The 23666-nt window shown below is 47.1% G+C and overlaps 9 protein-coding genes across 9 annotated transcripts; 8 read left to right on the top strand and 1 right to left on the bottom strand.

Annotated features, from left to right (window-relative positions):
- The first annotated feature begins 288 nt into the window (after nucleotides 1–288).
- Nucleotides 289–2496, top strand: F4822DRAFT_405837 (putative aldo-keto reductase). The gene is made up of 5 exons (XM_051458341.1): nucleotides 289–859; nucleotides 925–1118; nucleotides 1272–1341; nucleotides 1415–1671; nucleotides 1822–2496. The coding sequence occupies exons 1-5, from the start codon at nucleotides 681–683 to the stop codon at nucleotides 2157–2159; spliced, it is 1038 nt and encodes a 345-aa protein (XP_051313010.1). The 5' UTR covers nucleotides 289–680; the 3' UTR covers nucleotides 2160–2496.
- A 19-nt stretch (nucleotides 2497–2515) lies between these two features.
- Nucleotides 2516–3713, top strand: F4822DRAFT_277072 (uncharacterized protein). The gene is made up of 2 exons (XM_051454814.1): nucleotides 2516–3351; nucleotides 3403–3713. The coding sequence occupies exons 1-2, from the start codon at nucleotides 2650–2652 to the stop codon at nucleotides 3544–3546; spliced, it is 846 nt and encodes a 281-aa protein (XP_051313009.1). The 5' UTR covers nucleotides 2516–2649; the 3' UTR covers nucleotides 3547–3713.
- Nucleotides 3714–5902: 2189 nt separating this feature from the next.
- On the top strand, nucleotides 5903–7122 carry F4822DRAFT_444008 (uncharacterized protein; the record flags this gene model as incomplete). Its single annotated transcript, XM_051463175.1, has 3 exons — nucleotides 5903–6078; nucleotides 6192–6298; nucleotides 6354–7122. 3 exons carry the CDS (start codon nucleotides 5903–5905, stop codon nucleotides 7073–7075), a joined length of 1005 nt encoding a protein of 334 aa, XP_051313008.1. The 3' UTR covers nucleotides 7076–7122.
- Nucleotides 7123–7545: 423 nt separating this feature from the next.
- F4822DRAFT_444006 (CHAT domain-containing protein) lies at nucleotides 7546–8757 on the top strand (the record flags this gene model as incomplete). Its single annotated transcript, XM_051463174.1, has 2 exons — nucleotides 7546–8220; nucleotides 8378–8757. The coding sequence occupies exons 1-2, from the start codon at nucleotides 7677–7679 to the stop codon at nucleotides 8755–8757; spliced, it is 924 nt and encodes a 307-aa protein (XP_051313007.1). The 5' UTR covers nucleotides 7546–7676.
- Nucleotides 8758–9040: 283 nt separating this feature from the next.
- F4822DRAFT_277052 (uncharacterized protein) lies at nucleotides 9041–9799 on the top strand. The gene is made up of 2 exons (XM_051454813.1): nucleotides 9041–9448; nucleotides 9510–9799. The coding sequence occupies exons 1-2, from the start codon at nucleotides 9129–9131 to the stop codon at nucleotides 9700–9702; spliced, it is 513 nt and encodes a 170-aa protein (XP_051313006.1). The 5' UTR covers nucleotides 9041–9128; the 3' UTR covers nucleotides 9703–9799.
- Nucleotides 9800–11537: 1738 nt separating this feature from the next.
- Nucleotides 11538–12944, top strand: F4822DRAFT_429986 (S-adenosyl-L-methionine-dependent methyltransferase; the record flags this gene model as incomplete). The annotated part of the gene is made up of 5 exons (XM_051461196.1): nucleotides 11538–11684; nucleotides 11753–11879; nucleotides 11945–12068; nucleotides 12135–12574; nucleotides 12631–12944. The coding sequence occupies 5 exons, from the start codon at nucleotides 11538–11540 to the stop codon at nucleotides 12942–12944; spliced, it is 1152 nt and encodes a 383-aa protein (XP_051313005.1).
- Nucleotides 12945–13443: 499 nt separating this feature from the next.
- Nucleotides 13444–16861, bottom strand: F4822DRAFT_405820 (glycoside hydrolase family 3 protein). The gene is made up of 9 exons (XM_051458340.1): nucleotides 16308–16861; nucleotides 16166–16248; nucleotides 15950–16113; nucleotides 15762–15895; nucleotides 15624–15712; nucleotides 15456–15559; nucleotides 15273–15402; nucleotides 15046–15212; nucleotides 13444–14993 (listed from the first exon to the last, which is right to left on the bottom strand). The coding sequence occupies exons 1-9, from the start codon at nucleotides 16531–16533 to the stop codon at nucleotides 13643–13645; spliced, it is 2448 nt and encodes an 815-aa protein (XP_051313004.1). The 5' UTR covers nucleotides 16534–16861; the 3' UTR covers nucleotides 13444–13642.
- Nucleotides 16862–17855: 994 nt separating this feature from the next.
- Nucleotides 17856–19089, top strand: F4822DRAFT_444004 (putative hydrolase, carbon-nitrogen family; the record flags this gene model as incomplete). The annotated part of the gene is made up of 2 exons (XM_051463173.1): nucleotides 17856–18103; nucleotides 18256–19089. The coding sequence occupies exons 1-2, from the start codon at nucleotides 18059–18061 to the stop codon at nucleotides 19087–19089; spliced, it is 879 nt and encodes a 292-aa protein (XP_051313003.1). The 5' UTR covers nucleotides 17856–18058.
- A 298-nt stretch (nucleotides 19090–19387) lies between these two features.
- F4822DRAFT_276955 (uncharacterized protein) lies at nucleotides 19388–23315 on the top strand. Its single transcript, XM_051454811.1, has one exon. The coding sequence runs from the start codon at nucleotides 19922–19924 to the stop codon at nucleotides 23153–23155; it is 3234 nt and encodes a 1077-aa protein (XP_051313002.1). The 5' UTR covers nucleotides 19388–19921; the 3' UTR covers nucleotides 23156–23315.
- Nucleotides 23316–23666: the final 351 nt, after the last annotated feature.

Here is a 23666-nt window from a genome sequence, read left to right as displayed (position 1 = left end):
ACCCAGGTGCATTAACATTGTTTGGAAAGAGGGTTGAGTTTTAATGGGGAAATGCCGTTTAATACGGTGCCGTGGTTGCATAAATCTAGGTACTCAAGTAGGTACGCGGTGGTGCGATCGCCTTAATGATTTCGCAGTGATGGGATGGACTGTACGACCGGCGTGACTAACACGGGAGCTTGTGCTTAGTACCACACTAACGCATACCTAATTCGTCGAAACATCTCGAATCTGCGCCATTCCATTGGTCATCGAATTGATTGGCCTGCTCGGAAACTCTGAACGCTGATTGGTTAGTTTAGCTCAGCCCTCACGGGGCCATGACGTTTCCTCCGCCGGCCGCTGAAATCGCATGATCGGTGTGCCCTTTTTGTCCTTGTATTCGAGCGGGCTTTATGGGCTTATGGAGGGGCCGTGCTGACGGAGATAGGGATGCTTCTGCGGCCGACAGAAGGACGGTCGTATCCCGCGTAAGTGAGATCCTATGAAAGGTGACGGCTGTTTGTACTGTCAAGGCTCAGGTCATAGTTAAGAGCTGATGGTCTATATAAACTGAGAGTCTTCGTCCCTTTAATCGAGTAGAGATTTAGAACCATCCACTTCAACGGATATTCACTTATCTTTCGCCGATACCTAAGTATTCAAACTTCTATCTCTCACGCAACTACCTTCACGCCAAAATGCCTACCAAGCCTATCCTCCACCCCTTGGGCAAGAACGGCCCTTTGGTTCCAGCCTTGGGTACTGGGCTCATGGGTTTGTCTCTGCCTGTTTATGGAGCGGCTTCTAGCGACGAAGAACGGTTCAAGTTCCTTGACCGCGCTTTGGAGCTGGGAGCCACGTTCTGGGATACCGCTGAGTGAGTACTCCCCATTTAAGGCGAATATGTAGCTCTTTGAGAGACAATTGACTAAGACATCTAAGTCTCTATGCGGATGGTGAGGAACTGATTGGGAAATGGTTCAAACGTACCGGGAAGCGTGACCAGATCTTCATCGCCTCTAAGTACGGCTATGTCAAGGGCAGCAAGACCTTCGCGACAGACAGCTCATATGAGTACACCAAGAAAGCTGCTGCTAACAGTTTGGCGGCTCTTGGTATTGAATCGATTGATCTCTGTGAGTACAGCGCATCTTCCCCTCCATTCCTTCGAATTTTGAATAGGCTATTGCTAGTACCCGTATTGCAATGCCTGCGAGTTTCATTCGCATACCTAGTTCAGTAATTGGTTCTAAAAACCAAATGCTCATCTAATCTTGTGGCTTGAATAGACTACATCCACAGTCCCAACCCGGACACGCCTATCGAGGAGACTATGCGAGCCTTGAAGGAACTTCAGGAGTGAGTCCCCCTTACCCCCCGTCCGCATCTAAAAAATAAGTGAGTATGTGGTATGATATTAACTGTTTTTCAGAGAGGGCAAGATTAAGCACATCGGTCTGTCCACCGTCTCATCCACGACACTCCGCCGCGCACACAAGATCGCGCCGGTTACCGCCGTGCAGACTGAATACTCGGTCTATAACTGGCGTATCGAGGGTCCTTCTGGTACGGACCTGCTGGCTGCGGCCCGCGAGCTTGGCGTCGCCGTTGTTGTCGCTACGCCATTAGGTCGCGGTATACTCACGGGTGATTTCGGCAAGAGTGAAACTAAATTCGAGGGTAGCGACAGTAAGTAGCACTGCGATTTCCCACCCCCATGACCCCTTTCCGTTACCCTGGGTACCTATGAAGTAGGGCTCAGTACCGCATAGCACCTGAGACGTAGTTACTACAGGCTCTTGAACCTGGCGGACGCCTTGCTAATGCCTATTACTCTAGTCCGCCCTAAATCTATACCGCAATTCAGGGAGGAAAACATCCAGCAGAATATCTCCTTCGTATCCAACTTCCAGGCGCTAGCCGACCGCAAGGGGTGCACGGTGTCTCAGCTCGCGCTAGCATGGCTGTTGAAGCAGGGTGACGATATCTTCCCTATCCCGGGTACCAAGAGAATCGAGTACCTCGAGCAGAACTGGGCGGCGCAGGATATTGCGTTAACGGATGACGAGAACCGCGAGATTCGCGCGTTTGCTGATGTGCATAAGATCGCTGGTGGTACTGTGCCGGAGGGTATGGAGAGTTACTTGTTCCGCGATACTAAGGAAGAGGGTGCGTGAGTAGGATATTCGAGTAGGGTAACTTTGGGTGATAAAAGAAAGAGGAAAAAGCTACTCTATATCGGAGAATCGAACTCACCCGATATACCGCCTACATCGTATTATTGTTGAATTTGTCGTAAATTAAGGAAGCATGGTCATGCTCGCCCGGGCGTGGAAGGTGCTCATCACCCAAAGCATCCCCGCTCTAGCTCACTCCTTCCCTGCGAAGTGTAAGGTCCGTTCAATTAAAGTTATGAGGTAGTAAGATCCGCCGTTCCCGTAGTTTCCTTTGCGATGGCATTACCGGGTTTAGATCTCTTTTCGGGATTTGACTGTCGCAGTTGCCCCGTTTGACCTTACTTATTTGGGTATACCCGCATTCGATTTTCCAACTACCAACGGTCAGGAACAATCGCCGCATTCCAATTATTATAAATTCTTATAAATAATCCCGAAGTCATGGTCTGTTTTATTTATCGAAACTCATTCAATAATACGAATTTTTAAAATGTACTCTCGCGATGAGACTGTTAATGCTGTCCTAAAATTTTATCAAGAAATTATTCGCCATCCGTATCTAGACGATGACGCACTAATTTTACCGCCTCCGGATGGCTGGGAGTCAATCACTATCGACAACCCCCACAAGAAAACCGAAACAGTTCTTGACTTACTTCACCACCTCCCATATCTCCAAGCGAAGGGTATGTACGATAGGTACATTATCGCATGGGAAACTGTTCCGATCTGTTATGTAGGCTATAACTTTTGGGGTAAAGGCCGCGAAGAGTACCTCGCTCTTCCGCCTCACTGTGTCTACCTTGCACACAGTGTCGATCGCGAAGGTACATCTTTAATTCTCAACACCGATGAAGGCACAATAACAGAATACTCCATTACTGGTGGCCACATCACGGTGATTTATGAAGAATTTGACGCTTTGCCCGAGGCAGACAAATGGAAAGTTTATCGCACAACGCCCGTCACGGAGTTTTTTGAAGGCTGGACTCAGAGGTACCAAAAATTGGTGTGGATGTTAACCCCTAGTACGCGTAGTGGGGAAACGATGGGGACGCTCTATAGTCGCGCTGATAACACCCCCCAAGAGGAGGAACTTCTGCTGCAAGAGCGGCTGGAGCCGTGGCATCCGGACAAAACTACACACGAAGACGACCAGGAGGGGCACGCGGAGCAAGTAAGACATGCAGCGGTAGGTCCAAGAGCCGTGCTAGGGTTGCAAAGGCTAATCATATGCTTGCAGGCGGTTTATAATACGTACCTTCGTTATGGTTGGCCGCATAACTTTCGTAAAGAGCAATGTAGATCTGAACTGCTGGAACTAGAGAGGAAGTACGAGGAGGATATGTGGCAGCGGATGCGAGAAATGGATCCTGAATCAGAATAACCAAGTAGCTTTCATCCCTAAGAGCAGACGTAAAAACTAAGGAAAATCAAGAGCCATAAGCCCATGGCCTGCCAGCCTACCTAGGTACATACTTCAGCCTTAATTGCTATGGTTACTCCAAAGGCCGAGATCGAACTCGAAACTTGGGGTCTTCCTCAAACGTGAAATTTCTCTCACCCCCCCGGATGTTAGGGAGGTCGTTGTAGTAATGCTCATTGAAACATATTTTCGAATTTCCCAAATACTTAAGCAACCAACCCAACCTCTTCGTCCAGTCATTATTATTCCCATAGCCAAGCCACTTGGGCACCAAGCAGCTAACCATTTCATATCCTTACTTACTTCATTTATTGATATAAAACCTATGGACTACCATTTAGCAGTGTCGCCCGTACACGACGGGCTATGCGTCCGTTCATATATACTTGTGAAATTACTCTCGAGCTCTATGATATGGCGTGTTGTAATTCGCCGTCGCAACGAATACCTAGGTAAATTTGCTTTGCTATTGGCGCAGCACGCAAGGCTTCAAGGCCAGTTAGCTAAGGTAACTAGCAATAAATTATATTATGATCTGGCCCTTTGAAGCCCTGTCGATGTTGTATTTACCAATACATATCTTGTTATTGCTGACGAGAGCTATTATTTCGTTACCACCGACGGGTCTAGAGAGTCGAGGCGTCACCTCAGACTTGTAGCCATCAGCAATGAGTTTTATATGACTACCTAGGTATGTAAGAGATAGAATGGGCACGTACGTAGGTAAGTGGGCAGTGTCAAAGCCTAATGGCCCTATCACATACCCAATGAGACAATACCAAGAGGCCTTGAAAACGAGGCATTTTGGAAGGTAGACTTACTATATGCCTGAGCCCCCATTAAGGCTTGGACATAAGTATGAACCCCTAACTACCTAGGTAGCTACACTCTGAAGACAGATTCAACAGCAAAGTAAGAGCCATGGACATCATTCCGGCGCCCTAGGACGTTGCCAATCAAATTGAGCGTCGCCGTTGCGAGAATTCGGACAATCTCCGGCGGAAGAATCAGTCGCGAGGCCTGTGTGATGGTGATATTGTAAGTAGTCTGAGGAACTACTCTACCTTTTTCTGAAGTAGTGTTAATAATCTAGTTAGGTCGAAGAAGCTATAGCTATGAGAGCCCGCCTCCTGAGAGAATTAGAAGAACTAAGGAGCGCCGAAAAAAGGCTAGCAGAGGAGTTGGAATTAGAGGATGAACTAGTAGACTTAGAGCGACAAGTGAATGCAGCTCATAAGAGGGAGCGGGAAGCTGAAATAGAGCTGGCATGCAGAAAAGCTCGGAGGGCAACTAAATACCGAGAGAGGGAATCACAATCACAACCAATAGTAGAAGCCCTTAAAGCTAACACCGACACCGACACCGACACCGACACCGACACCTGCACTGGCACTGGCATTGGCACTGGCACTGGCACTCACAGCTCGAACACATTAACATCTGGAGTCCAGGTTGCTTCACCCCATGGGCATACGGAAGCGACTGAAGCACCTATTAGCAACCCTGGTAATACTAAAACGGAAACATTGCGTCCTGACTGCATCCAAAAACTAGCAAGTTTAATGTACTACAATGTCTTGGATACGACAGTGACGACAATACGGCCACACCCAGCCAATATGGATCTAGATGATCTTCGACGCCTTGCAGGGAATGGGAAAGATACACGCCCTATAGGCCATACTTTTTACTTCCTATTCTTGAAGACCGGCAACATTGAGGATCTTCAGTGTGCTATTGACCAAGTTAAGGACCAACTACCGGGTAATTCCGACCACCGTCACTATTGCGTCTCGATTGAGAGATCTTATTATAATGTTGGTTAAGAAATGCCAGCAAACCAAGCCACTAGACGCTCTCCAAGAAACAATCATCCGCGCACTTGAGATGGTGGGAGCCACGCCATTGGATCACCACGAACGCGTACCGCGCCTTCGCGATTGGGCCACCCTACTATTGGCCAAGGCTAGACATACTAGATCGCAAGATGATTTGGACGAGCTAATTATTTTATCGCGCGAAGCGGATGCTCCGTTTTCCTTCTGTGGGCCGAGGTAAGGCGTTACCCTTAATAACTAGGCGAATTGATTTCTGACAAACCTTAGAGCTAGCCAGGCCTTTTCACATAAATCGAATAGGAATGACGGAGATTCTTGGTCAGAGCTATTCGATATTGACGAGGAAATGGTCTCGGTCCTTGACGAGATGAATGATGAAGACCTCCGGTCTTTCTCGTTACTACACTCGAACGAAGACTATGTGAACGATAGACATTGAGCTACAGATCTACGCTTATTTCCTTGCATTTAAGAAAACAATGTCGCTGGAACACCTTCAACAAGCTATCTTGCGAACGAACGAGTGGAACGCAACTCTAGCTATCGATCATCCTGATCGTACACGAAGGCGTCGAATTGGTGATATGATGCTGGGTTGGAAAGACCATTTCGATGTTATGTCGCAAAATGATAGACCTTCATTTCTAGAGAATAGGTAAGCTCGGGGCTTTCCCCCCTAGCTTTCCGCCTTTGTGGAGCAAAGATGCGGTGCGGATGTGGATATATGTTTGAATTTGGAGGTACTAATATGTTTGAGGGGATGAGCAGTCAAGAACCTGCTGTTAGCGCAACAGACGGCCAGAAAGGTCGTGCGGTCAAACTATTTTTGACATATGAACAGACCGGTATGCTCGACGACCTGAATGAGGCAATCAGTATAATGGAGCAGTGTGCAGCGACATCAGCGAACGGGCTCAATGGATGACCTAGAACGTGCCGTCGATATGGCGAACACGCTAGCTAATGCTGTACGCAAGGGTAATCCTCATGAACTTTTGTGCTTGGTGACCCTCAGTACCATACTTGGTGCCCGATTCTTGCGAACAGGTTCTATGGATGACCTAAACCGCGCTATTGATGTCACAAATACGGCACTCAATACTGGATTTTCAGACCGGTTTGATCGAGCTATGTGCTTGAATTCCCTCGGATGCCTACTTGGCGACCGATTCTTCCGGGAACACTCAATGGATGACTTGAATCGTGCTATTGGTGTGTTGGATTCGGCATTGGATATTGTACCTCAATATCACGTCAATAGAGCGGATATCTTAGCTACTTACGGTACCCTCCTCGGCTCGCGTTTTAAACGGATGGGAACTCGAGACGACATAATCCGTGCCGTTGATATGGTGAAGACAGCAATAAACATCAAACCTTGGGACGACCCGAGCCAAGCCTCGTGCCTAAGTAGACTGGCATCGTTGCTTGGTAAACAATTTGACCGGACCGGCTCTGTAGATGATCTAAACCACGCCATTGACGCGGCAAGTAAGGCAGTGGATTCCACCCCTCACGGCGCCCCGATTCGGGTTCAGCAGTTAGTCGGGCTTGGGGAACTGCTCGGTAGGCGGTTTCGGAAAAGAGGATCGATAGATGACCTGAACCGAGCCATCAGCGTAGCGAATACAGCAGTCGAGACTGTACATTAAGATCACGTTGATCGGGCGAAATGCTTGAGTAACCTCGGTTGTTATCTCCAGGAGCGACATAAACAGACAGGCTCTATAGACGACTTAAAAAGCGCGCTCGCCTATTATAAAGAAGGTTGGAGTTGCCACAACGCCAAGCCATATTGGCGTATTAGTTTAGCTTATGAAACAGCTATAATCTTTGTCCTCCAATCAGATTGGAAGCAACCTTGTGCTATTTGCCGGGCTAGCTTCAATGGCAGCTGTTGCGTCACTCTATGTGGGGGAAGAAGGCAATGAGGATGCCTCCTATGATGCTTTGAAATTGCTTGAGCTTGGTCGCGGCATCATTGCTAGTTTGTTAATAGATATACGGACGGATATCTCAGGTATCAGGAAGAAATACCCAGTTTTAGCAGACGAATTTGACTCGCTTCGGGATGAGTTAGGGTTTTCAACAGTTGAGCCAATTTCTTTAAGTCTAAGCGGCGATACAACTTCTTGAGAGTCGCGAGCGAGACGACGGCGTGAAGTAGACCAGAAACTCAGCAAGCTTATTGCGACAATTCGTACAAAGCCCAAATTTCATAACCTTCTTCTTCCACCGACTAGAAATGAGTTAATGGCCGCAGCAAACACAGATCCTATTGTTGTGATCAATTTGGACCGCCATCGGTGCGACGCCTTCATTATCGAGAGTAGTCGAATTAGGACGCTCAAACTACCCGATCTCTCGGTGAAAGATGTCGTCGGATGGGTTCTTTACCTTTGGTCGTTCCCTAATATGAATATGACGCCAATGTTAGAGTGGCTCTGGACGGCAGTGTGCCGCCCATGTTTAGACGCATTGGGGTTTTCAGCCCCGGCGTCCAGCGACACTTGTCCTCGCGTGTGGTGGATTCCTACGGGGCCTCTCAACCAGCTGCCGTTGCATGCAGCCGGATTCCATTCGCCGGGGTCTACCGACACGGTCATTGATAGAGTTATGTCTTCGTATGCCTCGTCAATCAAGGCCTTGGTACATGGTCGTAAACCCCAACTTCATAACATTACCAAGTCTACATCTAACCGGGCTCTCTTGGTCACCATGTACACAACGCCAGGGCTAGAGGCGGATGGAATTCTCCCATTTGCTACAGAAGAAGTGAAAGTCTTGACAGATCTTTGTCCGTTATACCAGCATTGCGCAAAGATGAGATCATGAGCGCTTTGAAAGACTGTAAGATATTTCATTTCGCCGGTCATGGACAGTCAAACCAAAAGAACCTTCCCAAAGCTGCTTGCTGCTCGAAGACTGAGAAGAAAATCCACTTACCGTAGGAGACCTACGTGATCATAAAATTCAAGAAAACCAGCCATTCCTTGGCTACCTGTCTGCTTGCTCGACAGGATCTAACAGAGCTATAAACCTTGCCGATGAAGCAATCCATCTCATCGGCGCCCTCCAACTCGCAGGTTTTCGACACGTCGTGGGTACGCTCTGGAAAGTATCGGACGAGCACTGTGTTGATGTGGCGAGAGACCTGTACAAGACTACGAGACGAGACGAGAGGATGACAGATATCGCGGTCTGTCGGGGACTCCACCGAGCCTTTATAAAACTGCGCGGCAGGAAGATTAACAAGATGGCGTGGGAAAGGGATGCCGAGTTGGTGGAGATGGAAGGCTTTCACTGGGTTCCCTATGTACACTTTGGTGTTTAGAAATTGCCGGCCTTGACCTCTCCTTGATTTATATGGTTGAGGTCATTCTTGGTGAATTTTTAAGTAGATCAACAACGAGCGCTTATGTAGGATAATTCGCTATTAACGATAAAATCTAATACTTGGATGTTTGTGTGCGAGAACCAAGAAGTAATAGGAAATGAAATCAAGGTGGTTGGAGGTACCTAAGTACTCTTTACAGTAGAGAAACAACTGTACTAACACAGTACCCGCTAACTGGACTGAAGCCACTGACGCGTCGATGTAAACTTAGAAGAAACAACATCAATTGCTCACACTACCTAGATACAGGTAGGTAAATATCATACAAATTTAATCAAATTCTCTCAGGGGATGTCCGTAATATGTGAATGGGGAAATTAAAAGCCATCCAGTCCTCGTCTATTCCGTTTTTACGGTCAGGTATCCTGCCTTCACCTTTCTTTTTTGCTAGCTCATCGAGCTTAGGCAATGTTAGCATCTCAAACGAGGTCGGATGGGATGTTATGAAGACCTTGATGATGTCTTGGCACGAGTGGTGCATTGCAGCAGGGACCGTTAGCCGTATGTTATTCATGAAGTGTGCCTTGATCCTTGGAAGGGTCCCTATTGGATCCTTCTGCGGAGGAATAGCTTGGTATGTGCTGCGAAGGATGTTCCTGACTTCCCAGCAAGGGCCCAGGTCGTACACGTGAGCATATAACACTTCCCCCCCTTTATTATCTATGTTATTCGACTAAGATAGGAAGTAGATATTGCTATTCAGGATATTATATCCACATACTTAGCCAAGCAAAGTGGACCGATAATTGTTCGGCGGCTCATCCTCATATATATATTGTTTTGGGAAATATATTAACCTTCGGGGTGTGCGGGGGCCAAGTACGCTGTATACCTTCGTATGTAACTGTGTGCTCTACTCCGCCGTGCGGTAGTTTAGTTTAAGCCTTGCGAACGCCTAGGTGGGCATTGCTGATATCATACGTTAGACACACCGATTTTTCTAGAGTATTATAATTTTCTAGAATAATATCCCTCTGGTGGTTATACGAAAATTTGCCCCTGGCCTCTGTGTACAGAAGTAATGAGCATGGATAACATTGAAAAGGGGAAAAGTACCTACCCTTGATCGGAAACCTTACACAAATTATTAACTATGCATAGTCGAAGAGTATAGGGCTGGGTACCCTCGGTACACTGCACTTCTCTCACAATATCGTTCTTGGTTTATATTCCGTCGTTTCAGCAAGCTTCGAGCTCGAATACTGCTACTAAAGCAGGACAGGTTGTATCAGCTCGAGCAGCAGTTAGAACAAGCAGACAAGCACGAATCATCGCCTCTTTTTCTCGGAATGAGCCGATGTGACGCGAATGTCAACCGACTATCTATCTTGTCAAATATTGAAGTAGCTATGGCTGACTACGGTAAGAGCCTTGGATATCTCCTACGCATGAATTAATAGCGTTAGATCAATATGTCGAGAGGGCTAGCTGGACAATGAGTTTACAGACATAGAAAGCCTGCAGAATTGGGTGAACGGGACTGGCTGCTTGGCTAGGGATGAGACAACATATCTCTCATGCAGGAACGACCTTGTCTGCCTAGTTCCTGTGGTGGACAATGCTGCACGACGGCTCGAAACCTGGGTGGAAGAAACGCTTATTCGATACCGGCCTAATTATTGTGGCGTAAGGACACCACCGCGATTTGACAGCTTTGTGTTTGTGCCCAACTGACGACCACAGGACCGATCCCATAAGCCCTTGACCCCGAATGTATATATACGCGGAGGACGCTTTATCCAGAGAACGGCGACGGCATTGTTAATCTCCATAATAACACTTCTCCTGATGCTTCCGGTTGTGGTATGCAATATCATCAGTATCACCTCGGCTAGGATCATCGTCGTCATGTTGTCTACGGTCTTGTACCTTCTCATCCTCTCCTACTTGACCAAATCACGGACGATGGAGTTGATACTCGCAGGAGCTACGTAAGTGCCAGTTAATTCATAGTCATCGAGTGACTAACCAGAGGTAGGTATGCTACTGTCTTGATCGTATTTGTCTCTGGTGCTACCGCGACGCAGCAAGTGTAAAGCCCCAAACATACTTAGGTACCTAATACCTATCGCAGTTTCTGCGCGCAACGGAAAATAATTATTTCAACTGCTGCCCCTAAATGAAACGATGTTTCCTCGTTGAAGTATCCTAGATTTCTTTTTTTAATTAAATCCTTTCAAATATTACTATTAGAATCTCATTGAACTTTCACACATTGGATATTACGAATTAAGGCTTAGTTGCCCACACGGACGGAACTCCCAAGCGAAGGATACCATTTAATGTGTTTTACTTCGCGGGTGTGGTGGTATACTTAAGAGGAATTAATCGAATGATGGGATGTGTCATCGCGAGGCAAAGACTGGGGACGGAGTGTCAGAAAGCACCGGCATATGAAGGGATAATACGTACCTACCTACACAGTCAGTTATACATTATCTCAATGATGGAAACGTCGGCTGGGGCCGTTGAATATCCCAATTAAGGAAATTCGTGGCGCATATCATTGGATTTATTCGTATACTTGCATGTTATGTTGGTCCAACATCGAAAATCCTCCGTTATTGATCAGCTTTAAAACAACTGTGGGTTTTGGAACGACAAGTTGCTAACAAATTCCCATCGTATGTTCCTCCAACACAACCGATCTCTTGGCCATTTTCTAAAGATACCATTTTTTAAAATACCTACGAACTTCAGTAAAGACGAGAGAAGCCATGTCAGACGTCATTGAGAGACTTGAGGCTCTTGCGAAATCCCCGCCCGAAGATCCCGTTGCGCGACTTAATCTCCATAATGCCGCTAAAAGACTCGTGGCAGCTACCGAAGATCCGTCTAATATCATCTGTCGCGTTAACGGTTCGGTAAGATCCTCAATTTTCTTAGGTCGCGGATCGGACTATATGATCTTGTATTGGTTGACACATCGCAGCCCTTGATCCTTACATTTTGCCAAGTAGCTTGCGATCTAAACATCTTCGTGCACCTAACAGAGGCGCACTCTCCACTTTCCAGCATATCCCTAGCTGCCCTGTCGGCCGCTAGCCCGAAATTCTTAAGTATAAGCTATTAGCCTGGCATCTTAAGATAAGCGAGATCTGGATATCTAACGGGACATGGTTAGGTCGTGTCCTTCGTTTCCTAGCCTCAAATGACATAATTCAAGAAACGGGCGAGGACGAGTTTACGGCAAATGCAGTTACTCGTACCCTCGCTCGCCCCGGATTCAAAGCGGGAATTGCTCATACGTACGTAGACATTTTTCGTTGGAATCAATCGCACAGCCTCGCTAACACAGTGGCCTGACGCGAAAGATTCATGGTCGTTATGCCTTGCCTTCAGGAGACACCAAAGTATCTCGCCGATACAAGATATGCAAATCCGACGGATGTATTTCACAGTCCCTTCCAGATCGCCCATAAGACCGATAAGCCGTCTTATGTGTGGGGTATGGAGCAGCCCGAGTTAATGGCTAACTTCAATGTATGGATGGCTGAGCAGCATCTAGACCAAAAGACCTGGCTAGATGTTTTCGATTTCGCCCAACATGTGGGAAATTCTGCAGATGATAGCCTGATATTCGTCGATATTGGTGGTGGCATGGGTCAGCAATGTGCACTCCTGAAGGAGAGGCACCCACACGTCCTTGGTCGTGTAGTACTGCAGGACCAACCATTTGTGATACCTTACGCTGTTCCAGTGGATGGAGTTGAAAAACAGGAATTCGATCTCTGGACCGAGCAGCCTCTAAAGGGTAGGCGTATTTTTCTCCCGCGGGCTAGACCAGCAGCCTTACTAAAACATTCGCAGGGGCCCGCACATATTACATGCGCAACATTTTAGAGGACTACCCCGATGATAGGGCGATGGTCATCATTAAGAATACCATGTCAGCCATGTCACAGGACTCAGTTCTCATTATTGACGAGATGATTATTCCGAATCGCGGCGCGAATCCGCGATCGACACTGCAGGACTTGACCATGATGGCAACCTTGGCGTCGACGGAAAGAACCGAGAGGCAATGGGACGACCTTCTTGATAGAGCAGGGTTGGCTGTGCTGCAGAAGACTGCCTATAATGCAGTGACTGGTGAAAGTATCATCGTGACAACTCTACGATAAGACTCCGCCCCGAATCTTAGTATGGGTGACACAAGCAAGCCACCCCCTTTTTACATGTAACGAGGGCACATGTACACCGCAATAATAGGGAAGATAACACTGCACAGTAGCGTCGCTCCGCCCTCTTCAGATACCTGTCAGACCTGCGATTGGACGTGAATAGCACTCGTGCTCTCTGTAATTGTAGCGGACTATAGGTGTTGCAGCATATTAATAATCCGCCAAATGTCTGCGCCTGTATGGTGCTCAGGCTCTAATCGGATAAGACTGAATATCTGCCTAGGCATCATGGAGACTGCCTTGCCATTATGCAACCCGACGACTTCGATCTAAGGTAATATCGCCGAAAGGGCGGTAATGTAACTGAATAGGTACCCTTCTAGCTGTGTTACTAGAAAAAGTAGAAAAAATAACCATCTTTGCTGCCGGCCAGCCGCCTGGGCACCCACCTACCAGATGCCCAGGTGTTTTGAATCATTAGATCGGATAGCCCACTATAGTTTTAGTGCGTTTAATGGCTATTTTCATTTCTATCTACCTGGATTAGCGTGCTAGGTTTTGTCACAAGGGTCCCGCAGCCCCCGGATCAAAATAATAGCGGCAACTATAGCGCCCCCTCTTACAGCGTAATTGAAGCTACATAGGGATAAAATAGCGCGGATTATTACCTGGTTTCCCCAGATTACGAATTAACAACATTAAATCGTCAACGTCCCCGTTAACGGTAAATCCCGACTACTTGATCCAACGTAGATCGCATATTCTCCCTTCTGCAGAAGCCAATTTTGCGCAACTACATCCCATGTGCTTAGATCCCGTCTAGTGAGCTCAAAATCAACGGCCGCCGACTCTCCAGGTTGGAGCACTGGCTTTGAAAACCCACGAAGTTGTTTTACGGGCCCATTCGGAATTCCCACGTATAATTGTGCTACCTCTGCACCTTCAACTGAACCTGAATTTGTGACCGTCGCAGAGACTTTTGCTAGAACGTCCCAGAGGTCTTCATGACCACCCTCGACAATCGGCTTTGATGGATACGAGGAAGTATCGGTCCCCTCAACCGCCGAGGCCTCTAGGCCTGAGTAATCAAATGTCGTGTAACTTAGACCAAAACCGAATTCATAGCGAGGAGTTATGTTCTTAGCGTCAAAGGCTCTGTAGTCGATATAAATGCCTTCAGTAAAGTCCGATTGTGGGAATAACTCATAAATACCGTCAGGATGTGTCTCATTCTGAAGCGGGCCATAGTCCGATTCATTGCGGGGCACTGAATATGGCAATTTGCCCGATGGATTCTCGTCACCATATAAAATCGACGTTAGGGCGCGGCCGGAGTCTTGTCCCGGAAGATGGGCGAAGATAAGTGCTGTTACGTTAGGATGATCGATGAATTGGTCTACAAGTCGTACGCCTGCGTTGTGGAAGACCACAATAGTGTTGTTGCACTGGGACGCGACATTGGTGATGAGAGCATCAGTGAAATCGTCGTGTAGCCCCACTCTATCCCATCCTTCTGATGCGAACGCATTGCCTACGACGATACATGCATCGGAGGACTGGTCGACTTTAGGATTGCCGCTGTGGAAGTCCCACCACAGGCTTGTGTCATCTTCATATGCGCGTTGGCTCAATGCTTGAGCGGGTGAACTGACGTATGCCGGCATGTTTGCTCCTGATCCACCGCCGCTGATCAACGTGCCGTTTGCAGCAATCTGGGTGTGGATCACATCATCGCCATTTGGGATTAAATCGGCGGGTGCTAGAGATTCTTGTCCTCCGTTCCAGCCGCCAGACCATGGGGTATACTCATCGAATGACTTCGCAGAATATCCGAATAGGGATAGCAGCTTAGGTGACTTCAGGGGAAGTGCATTGTTAGTATTTTTTAGTAGCACATGGCTTTCAACTGCCCCCTGTAATAAGATTTGCTTATTGCTTGGAGACTTGGCGATGACCCGTTGGTGGGGTTGGGAGAGATCATAGGGCATTCCTTGTCCTATGGCGGGGAAGCCTTCATCCTGGCCAAGTTTATACCATGAAGCTATGATTCTGCGTTTTGTTAGCGAGAACCACACCCAGATTAATTTCAAGAGATTATTACCTTGTTGCCATATCATCAATTCTAGATTCAGGCACTGATCCGTTGTTGACAGCCTCAGTTAGGTTACTTGACCAATACGGGGAAGCGGATGGCATAACCATATCTAAACCCGCTAATGCTGTCGCAACGCCTGCATGCTGGGCGCCCCAATCGGACACAACGAAGCCCTATTCATCCTGTCAGCCAGGTATTACTACACCCTAAGGGTCCCACTAATGATTGAGTACCTGAAACCCGAGTTCAGTCTTCAAAAGCCCGTTTTGCGTCTTACTGTTAGAGCAACCGTAGCTGTTGTTGATTCTGTTATAAGAACACATTATATTCGCTGTCCCGGCTTTCACTGCATCTTGAAATGGCCTGTATTCGAGATTAGCAGGGACTAGTTCTAGCGAGCTACACTAGGCGCGTACCAGAGGTATAATTCATGAATTGTCTTGTCGTCAATGTTGGACGACACTGCAGTAACATTGTCCTCGGGATTTCGGTTTGTTTCTTGTTCATTGGCGATGAAGTGCTAAGAAAACATGTTAGCTCAATTTTCACATTAGCAATAAATACCTCTAAATAAAATCGTTTACCTTGGTGCTTGTTGCGACTCCCACGGATTGTATGCCTTTTACAGTGTCAGACGCTAAAGCGCCACATAAATAGGGGTCATTCGAAAAGCCTGCAGCGTGTTTAGTGAATCTCCCGCCACCAAAGGGGCCTGTACTCACCCTCCCAATTTCTTCCACTGGTTGCAATACGGCCTAGAGGGCCTACAACAGGTCCTAAGGCAATGTGAACCCCCTTTGCTCGGAATTCTCCGGCCATGCCAACCGCTCTGCTGTGTGCCAACTCGCGGTTCCAACTAGTAACATATTTTAGCACACCGTTTCTTCATGACGAGTTAAAGCAGTGTTACCTTGCACCAACTGAGATACCCGAAGCCCAACTCGATGCAAAATTGGTAGTACGAACTCCATTACCGGCATCACTGAGACAAAGACCAGTGAAGTTGAGCCTTTCAATAGGAGGAATAATGCCAGAACAAGAGCTATCTGCTTGAATACCACCGGTAAGGTTAACCTATAAAGTACAGTTAGATGTAATCTTCTAAGATTTTTGAGATGTTATTGACCTTCTCTTCTAACGTCAATTGAGCTACAAGAGCCCGTGCTTTAGAGTATGCATCGGCCCAATTACCAGTACCAGTTCCATTAGCTATAGGACAATTAGCACACAATCTAGTAGAAGTGAGAATAGCGCAGTAATTAGCTTACGGGAAGGATATACTGGCGGTGATTGGCCATAGAATGTTGTGTCATCTGTAATGATGGACTGTGCAGTGACACCAACGCCATTATTCCAAGCAGCCAAGCCGGCCAGAACATACAACGAAGTCGACAACATGGTGTACATATTAGACAACACCATATGAGTTGTCAGAACTGGAAGGTACATGTAATCATCTAAATGAACGGCACACCATAAAGACGAAACATTCATTTTTATCTCAACTACAACTGACTACCAAGAAGGTAATGAGGGGTCAACAAACGATCCAAAAAGAAGAATCGGCCCTTTCCCCGAATACCGTACAGCCGGTAATTGATGAAGGCAACTTCCGCACCCGAATTACGACTTACATCCAAAGACCGGAGAGGTAATAATTGGCAGGGGTTGGAGGCGTCAATGACGAAAGATCTTGGAGAATGTGGGGAAGCTTTCGGATAAAGGACTGGGGTAGAGATGTAAACAAAGAAAAGGGAAAAAGAAAGGGTTACAATCGGGATAATCGATACCGTGAATTAGAAATTAGTAGAGCAGAATGAGAAATTACGATGCCAGTCCAGTGAAATAGCCCAGGAAACATTGTTGAATCGGACAGAGGAAGCCTTCGGGCTCTGGCTTATTCATCATTGCGTGTAACATGATATCGAGAAGTGATCTTCATTTCTTACATAACTCACATGCACCCCGCACTTCGTATTGTCGATATCCCGGCATACATGATGAGGTAGGATCAAATGGTCAAGATAGAATAGGGCTGCCAAGATTTGGAGAGGGTGGTAATCATACGAGTGAGTGAAGCTTGATTTCCCGCAATTTTTTGTAACTATTGCTAGTTCCCAAGAGCTTCCGAAAGAGCCTCCGATAGATGCAACTTGATCAATCTGCCTCGGCAACCACAAAGTTAACGCGTCCACTCGTCCCCATCCGAGCCGTGCTCCATCCATCCTGGCATCAGGACTTGGCACCTAGACTGGTGGTAGGATAGATATGAACACGCCAAATATATGTAAAATGACAATGTAGCTCGCGGTAGTTGTGTCGGACAGATTTCTCCCCATACAACGGGGAATTCATAGGGCCCCATCTAGGTATTCGAGCGCTGTGTAGATATTCATGGTGGCAGTATTAGGTAGGAAGAGAAAAGTCATAGGAGTTCTTAGATATCGACGTGAGACGTACACCGAGGCCTGAAAAGCTGATCAACTCGCCCTAGCATTATTAAGAAGACTAGAAATATTACTTAATATCCGGAGAAATATTTTACTCCACATGGTTCTAGTTTCGCCCAAATTTGAGAGATTGCTCGCGATAGTTAGGAAGTCAGGACATACTCCAAGACTCATGATTTAGTCGTTGCTTGTACACTGGCTCGGCACACATTTTAAGCATGATGTATCAACCACCTCTTGAGGGTGTTTAAACGGCCAGTGTCGCCAATGATTACTACGACTATTCTAAACACCACGATGGCAGTCCGTCTGAAGATGGGTTTGTGGTGAATATTGTAGTATGCGATTTGGATTTACTGTGTAGATGAAAAGGGGGCATTACTTCATTTCTATAACAAGTATAAGTCATGCCCGTAGCGGGGGGTTAAATTTACGAAGTATCTTTCTAATTTTCAATTTTGCCCACTTCGTGACCCTCGATCATTCTACAGACTTGAAGCGTTTAATAAGCGATTTTCGAATTTATGTTTCACGGAGAGATAATCAAACGGTAAATTGCAATAGTTGAAATGGCGCCTGTTCATAAAGTCGCTCTTATCCAACTTCATCTTAAGGTCTGTGGTTTAATCGTTTTATCAAGCGGACCAAGGTTATGTCGTCATCGGCTGAATTGATGATCACCGATTCGATATATAATCGTGGCTAAGCGATATAATTCATATTAACAATTTTCAAATAGAAATTTCATATGCTGACTATTTAATAGCCTCTTTCCCCTGCCGAGAATTTCGCCAAAGCCGAATCGTTTATAAGAAATGCCGCCCAAGAGGGGTGTCACTTGGCTGTCCTACCTGAATATCATCTCACCTCTTGGGTCCCGGATGAACCGAATTTTAGAGAATCATGCGCAGATTCAGCAACTTACCTGAAGAGGTACCAGGAATTAGCTAAAGAGTTGAATATTTGTATTGTACCTGGTACGATTATAGAATTGGAAGGCGATTCTCTTCACAATATCGCGTACTTCATATCTTCAAGTGGGGAGATAGCGGGGCGATACCAAAAGAAAAACCTGTGGCATCCAGAACGAAAACATCTAGTATCATCAGCCGATCAATCACACGAAGCTTTCGACACACCGTTGGGAAGAGTGGGATTATTGATATGTTGGGATATGGCTTTCCCTGAAGCATTTCGAGAACTTATCTCCGATGGTGCTCAAATCATATGCGTTCCTACGTTTTGGAGTTTGAGGGATGTGTCGGATGAGGGATATGCTCTTAATCCAGATGGCGAGGCGCTATTCTTGAATAGCACAGTCGTTAGCCGAGCATTTGAGAACACATGCGCAATTGTGTTTGTCAACGCAGGGGGTCCGCCAGAGAAAGGAGAGAATACTAGCTTCGCAGGGTTGAGTCAAGTTGGTGTGCCACATATTGGTCCCTTAGGAAGAATGGGACGTTCAGAAGGAATGTCTATCGTGGATTTGGACATGGATGTGTTGAAGATTGCAGAGGACAATTATAAAGTGAGGGAGGATATGAAGAGAGAAGGATGGCATTACGCATATACACAGATTCGGGATGCCAGTAAACTATAGATGTAAGTACATGTATATCTACGGTATACCTTTTGAATGAAGATTGTGGCTGACCATAATAAATATAATAGATCCCTCGTTGAAAATAGTTACATATGTAACTATTGATAAATCAGGATGTTTGAGTAGGAGGTATGTACCTAAGTACTTTTATTCTGGAACTTTGAATTCAATTGATTTTAAAAGTTGCCGGTACCGGTCGCGGCATTCTCATGGCGCAATCTGGCATAACATCTCGCGCTAAACCTATTTCATACTAGCTTACTATGGCGTGATCGCGTTCTTAAAAGACGAATTGCGCTGTTTCGCATTTCTAATTCGATTTATGAACCAACTTCACGCCATCTTTTTCCTCGACACCCGCTTGTTCGCCCCTCGGTTCACCACCCGAGAACCGTTGGCGGAGCGAAGAAGGTAAAAATGGGTTCAGGCAAAGTATGGAGTGTTTTTGGCGTGGAGGTAGGTTAGCCCTTATTTTTTTCAATTCCCGGGGCCAAAAGAAAAAAAAACAATAAAATTCATTATTCGTCTCCTTTTCGTGCTGGTCGTGAAGCAACCTGGGTACCTACATCTAGGTATCGTCGTGTTTCGTCTCCCTGTTCGTCTGAAGAAAGAACAAGTGGACGTCTTTGATTTCGATCAGTAGCAACAATAGATCCTCCATTTATTTGGTTGGAAAAAAGTATCTTGGATTTCAGTTGAGTCGCGGCAGAATCATTTTGCCTGGTCTAATCTACTATATTTATCTTTCCAGGAGGAATTTACGAATTCCTACTCCCACAAGTTTCGGCTTCCAAAAAGCCCTCCCAGAAGTCCAATAGAATCGGTTAGGATGCAATTGAAACAACCCGAAAGCGGTGGTGGTGCTCTTGCGGATCAAATAACCATGCCGGAAACGAAGACTTCTCGCGCCGAGTTCACTAAGTCATCCTCGACTTTACCCTTCGGCCAACCCGTGTCTTATTCGTCGATATCCGGCCCTACTTACGTTACCGGCCAGTTGCTCGTCCAACAGATCGCCTACGCCTTATCCGACAAGATCTTCTCGTACTCGCCCGAAACCTTCGATCTCGATGTTGCCGTAAGGAGCTGGGCGGAGAATGGGGATAAGAACGTCCACGGATATCCTACTGCTGTCTTACCCCTCCAGACTCGCTCTGGTGCTGGCGCTTTTGCTCTTGGTTATATCTTCTCGAAAGACTTCGATTTAAGCAAGAGACATATACCACAAACTCTCCTAGCACCATCGCTTAGTTTGCGCCATTTGCGCTCTGCCCTGGATCAGCTGGCTTTGTTGTATGGTGTCGCTAGTCCCTTCGTCGCCCATGTCGCTGCCACGGATTACACCTCCGATGCCGGTCTCGTCGCAGAGTATGGAACAGCATTGCAGTTATCTGAAGAGCTCGGGCTTGGGCTTATATCGAGTGGTTCTGCCTATGAGGCTCAGCATATCTCGCTCTTCGCTACGTTAATGGCCAAGATTCTGCCCACTCTCCACGTTTACGATGGCGTCCGTACGTCGCGCGAGACCCTACGAGTGATTGATGTTTTGAGCCAAGTCGGCGTCGCCGATCTTTTCAAGAAGGTTTCTACTACCGCAGAGTCATTGAATAAGCGTCTTGATAACGCCGGCAAGGTCCTCGAACTTTTGCGGACTTTCAACGAGGAGCTTGGTACCGACTACGAACCTTTCGAGTACATTGGCCACGACGCCGCGGAGACCGTATATGTTGCTTTTGGTAGTGCCGAGGCCCAACTTGCTAGACAGGTCGTATCCAAGCTTGCTGCTGATGGAGCGAAGGTTGGCGCTGTCATCGTTAGAATCTACAGGCCCTTCATCGAGGAAGCCTTCATCAAGGCTCTACCTATCTCAACTCAGCACATAGCAGTCCTTGGTCAAGTTGCGACCGAGTCTGCGGTTTCGGATGCTTCTGTTCAGTCTGTCCTGTACTCGGATGTCTTGACCGCAGTTTCTTTCTCAAACAAGTGGGCCTCTATCCCTCCAGTCACAGACGTCAAGTATCCAGCTTCACTTGCTTTTACCCCGTCAAGCTTTGTTGCTACAATTACTCAGGCTACGAGCAAGGTTACTATCTCTCGCATTCGGCTTCCGCAACTTGAATCTGTAGGACAATACGTCTTTTGGGACATTGACGGGTCCGTCGCCACCGTCGCACCGGCTGTTGTTGGTGGGCTCTTGTCTCGGGACTCCACCAGCAATATTTACTTGAACGAGTCACACGACAACTTGGTGCAAGGAGGTGTTGTCCGATCCGACTTGCGAACCTCTCCAAAGACAATTGATGCCCCCTACGCAATTGAGGAGGCGGATGTTGTTTTGGTTGGTGAGGAGAAGCTGCTAAAGGAGGTGGCAGCATCTAGGAGCGTCAAAGACAACGGGAAACTGATCTTAAAGTTGCCCAACTTTAAGGAGGAAGAGGTAGAAAAGCGTATACCCGCATCGATCCGCAAAGATGTACAAGAAAGGAACATCTCGCTTTATATCCTAGACTCATCCTCGTCTCCGGCCTTCGAAAACGATTCCAATGCTGCTAGGCTACTTATTGAGCTTGCATTCCTCAAAGTCGCCAAGCCAGATATTAAGCCAGAAATTTTAGAGAAATTGGCGGTTTTGGAGGCCAATCCTCCCACTTTGGAAGAGTGCATTGATGCTCTGAGCAAGAGTCTTAAGCAGTTGGAGGTTCCGGAATCTTGGGTAGAGTCCGTCAGCGAGACGTCTAGGAATCTCCCCGAAGTCCTAAAGACGAACAGCTTTGCGCCATTTGAGAAGCAAGAAACTGAGCAGGATCTACAGCTTAGCAGTTGGGAATCGGCTGCTAAAGGTCTTGTCTTCAAAGAGGTATATGGTACGGATACCACTCTTCGCCCCGATCTGGCGGTCAAGACATACACAATTCATGTCAAGGAAAACCGTAGACTTACGCCCGTAACTTACGATCGAAACATTTTCCACATTGAGTTCGATCTCGGTAACTCGGGATTGACCTACAAGATAGGAGAGGCTCTCGGAATACACGCGGACAACGATGCCAACCTCGTCCGTGAATTCATTGAGTCGTATGGCCTCAATGCGGACGACCTCGTCCAGGTGCCATCTCGAGATGATGCCAACGTTCTAGAGACTAGGACTGTTTACCAGTCGCTAGTCCAAAACATCGACATTTTCGGCAAGCCCCCTAAGCGATTCTACGAGTCAATCGCTGATTTTGCTACCGACGAGCTTGAAAAGAAGAGGCTTGCTTCTCTTGGCACACCCGAAGGCGCCGAAGAGTTCAAGCGTCGTGCCGAAGTCGATACAATCACATTCGCCGACGTTTTGGAGGAATTCAAGTCTGCTCGCCCTAGCTTCCCCGAACTCGTCCGTCTAGTCGGTCCTCTTAAGCGCCGTGAGTACTCAATTGCCTCTGCTCAAGCTGTAACACCCAACATCGTCGCTCTCATGATCGTCGTCGTGGATTGGGTCGATTCCAAAGGACGGACTCGTTACGGTCAAGCAACTCGATACCTCAGCTGTCTGCCTGTTGGCGCTGCTGTGACTGCTTCCGTTAAGCCCTCAGTCATGAAACTGCCCACACGTGACGACGCACCTCTCATCATGGCAGGTCTTGGAACTGGTTTAGCGCCTTTCAGGGCTTTCATACAGTACCGCGCGATGCAAAAGGCACAGGGTAAGGAAATAGGCGCTATCCTACTGTACCTCGGTTCTCGTCACCAACGTGAAGAGTACCTGTATGGTGAGGAGTGGGAGGCTTATCTAGACGCCGGCGTCATTACCCTTCTTGGCGCCGCCTTCTCTCGAGACCAGCCCCAGAAGATCTACATCCAAGACCGTATGCGTCAGACCCTGAGTGACGTTATCAAGGCATACATCGAAGAGGAAGGATCTTTCTACCTCTGTGGCCCTACTTGGCCGGTGCCCGACGTTACCGATGTCCTTAAGGAAGCCATTGCTGCCGAAGCGAAGGCAGGTGGGAAGAAGGTCGATGCCAAGAAGGAGATTGACCGTCTCAAGGAGGATGGACGTTACGTGCTTGAGGTCTATTAGATGGGCATTGTCCTTAATCACATTTGTTTCTCATAAGCGAGTTAGATTTGCGTTCGTTACGACATGAACATTCCATACTCCAATAGACCATGAACCCTTTATCAACACACCATTTGTCCGAGTAGTAGTTGCTATACGTATGATTACGTACGCCTAGTCTTACGGTTTAATTACTAGGGACGTATAGGGTGGTACAAGTAACAACTTGTACCCAGCCCTTGAACGTACCCGGGCCGCATCTTTTGAATCTTCATACCAAAAAAATCGTCCAATAAAATATCACAATTTTATCAACGACGTAATGAGCCAGAGGCTTTGAATGATGGGGAAACGGTGTGCCTTGGCACCCCGACAAGCAAGTACCTACATAGGTCAGATTTTCTTCAATAAACGTCGAACGTTCGTAACTTATTGTACCCAGGTAATCGGCCCATCGAGATTGGGTTGGTTGATACTACCTATTATGGAGGTAAGCATCACAAATCATCCTCGGGCTGATATGGTATGGTCC

Source organism: Hypoxylon trugodes, assembly GCF_022578975.1.
Source record: "Hypoxylon trugodes strain CBS 135444 unplaced genomic scaffold F4822scaffold_6, whole genome shotgun sequence".
NCBI classification, from domain to species: domain Eukaryota; kingdom Fungi; phylum Ascomycota; class Sordariomycetes; order Xylariales; family Hypoxylaceae; genus Hypoxylon; species Hypoxylon trugodes.
The sequence above is the reverse complement of the archived record's forward strand: the minus strand, read 5'-3'. Positions and strand labels throughout refer to the sequence as shown.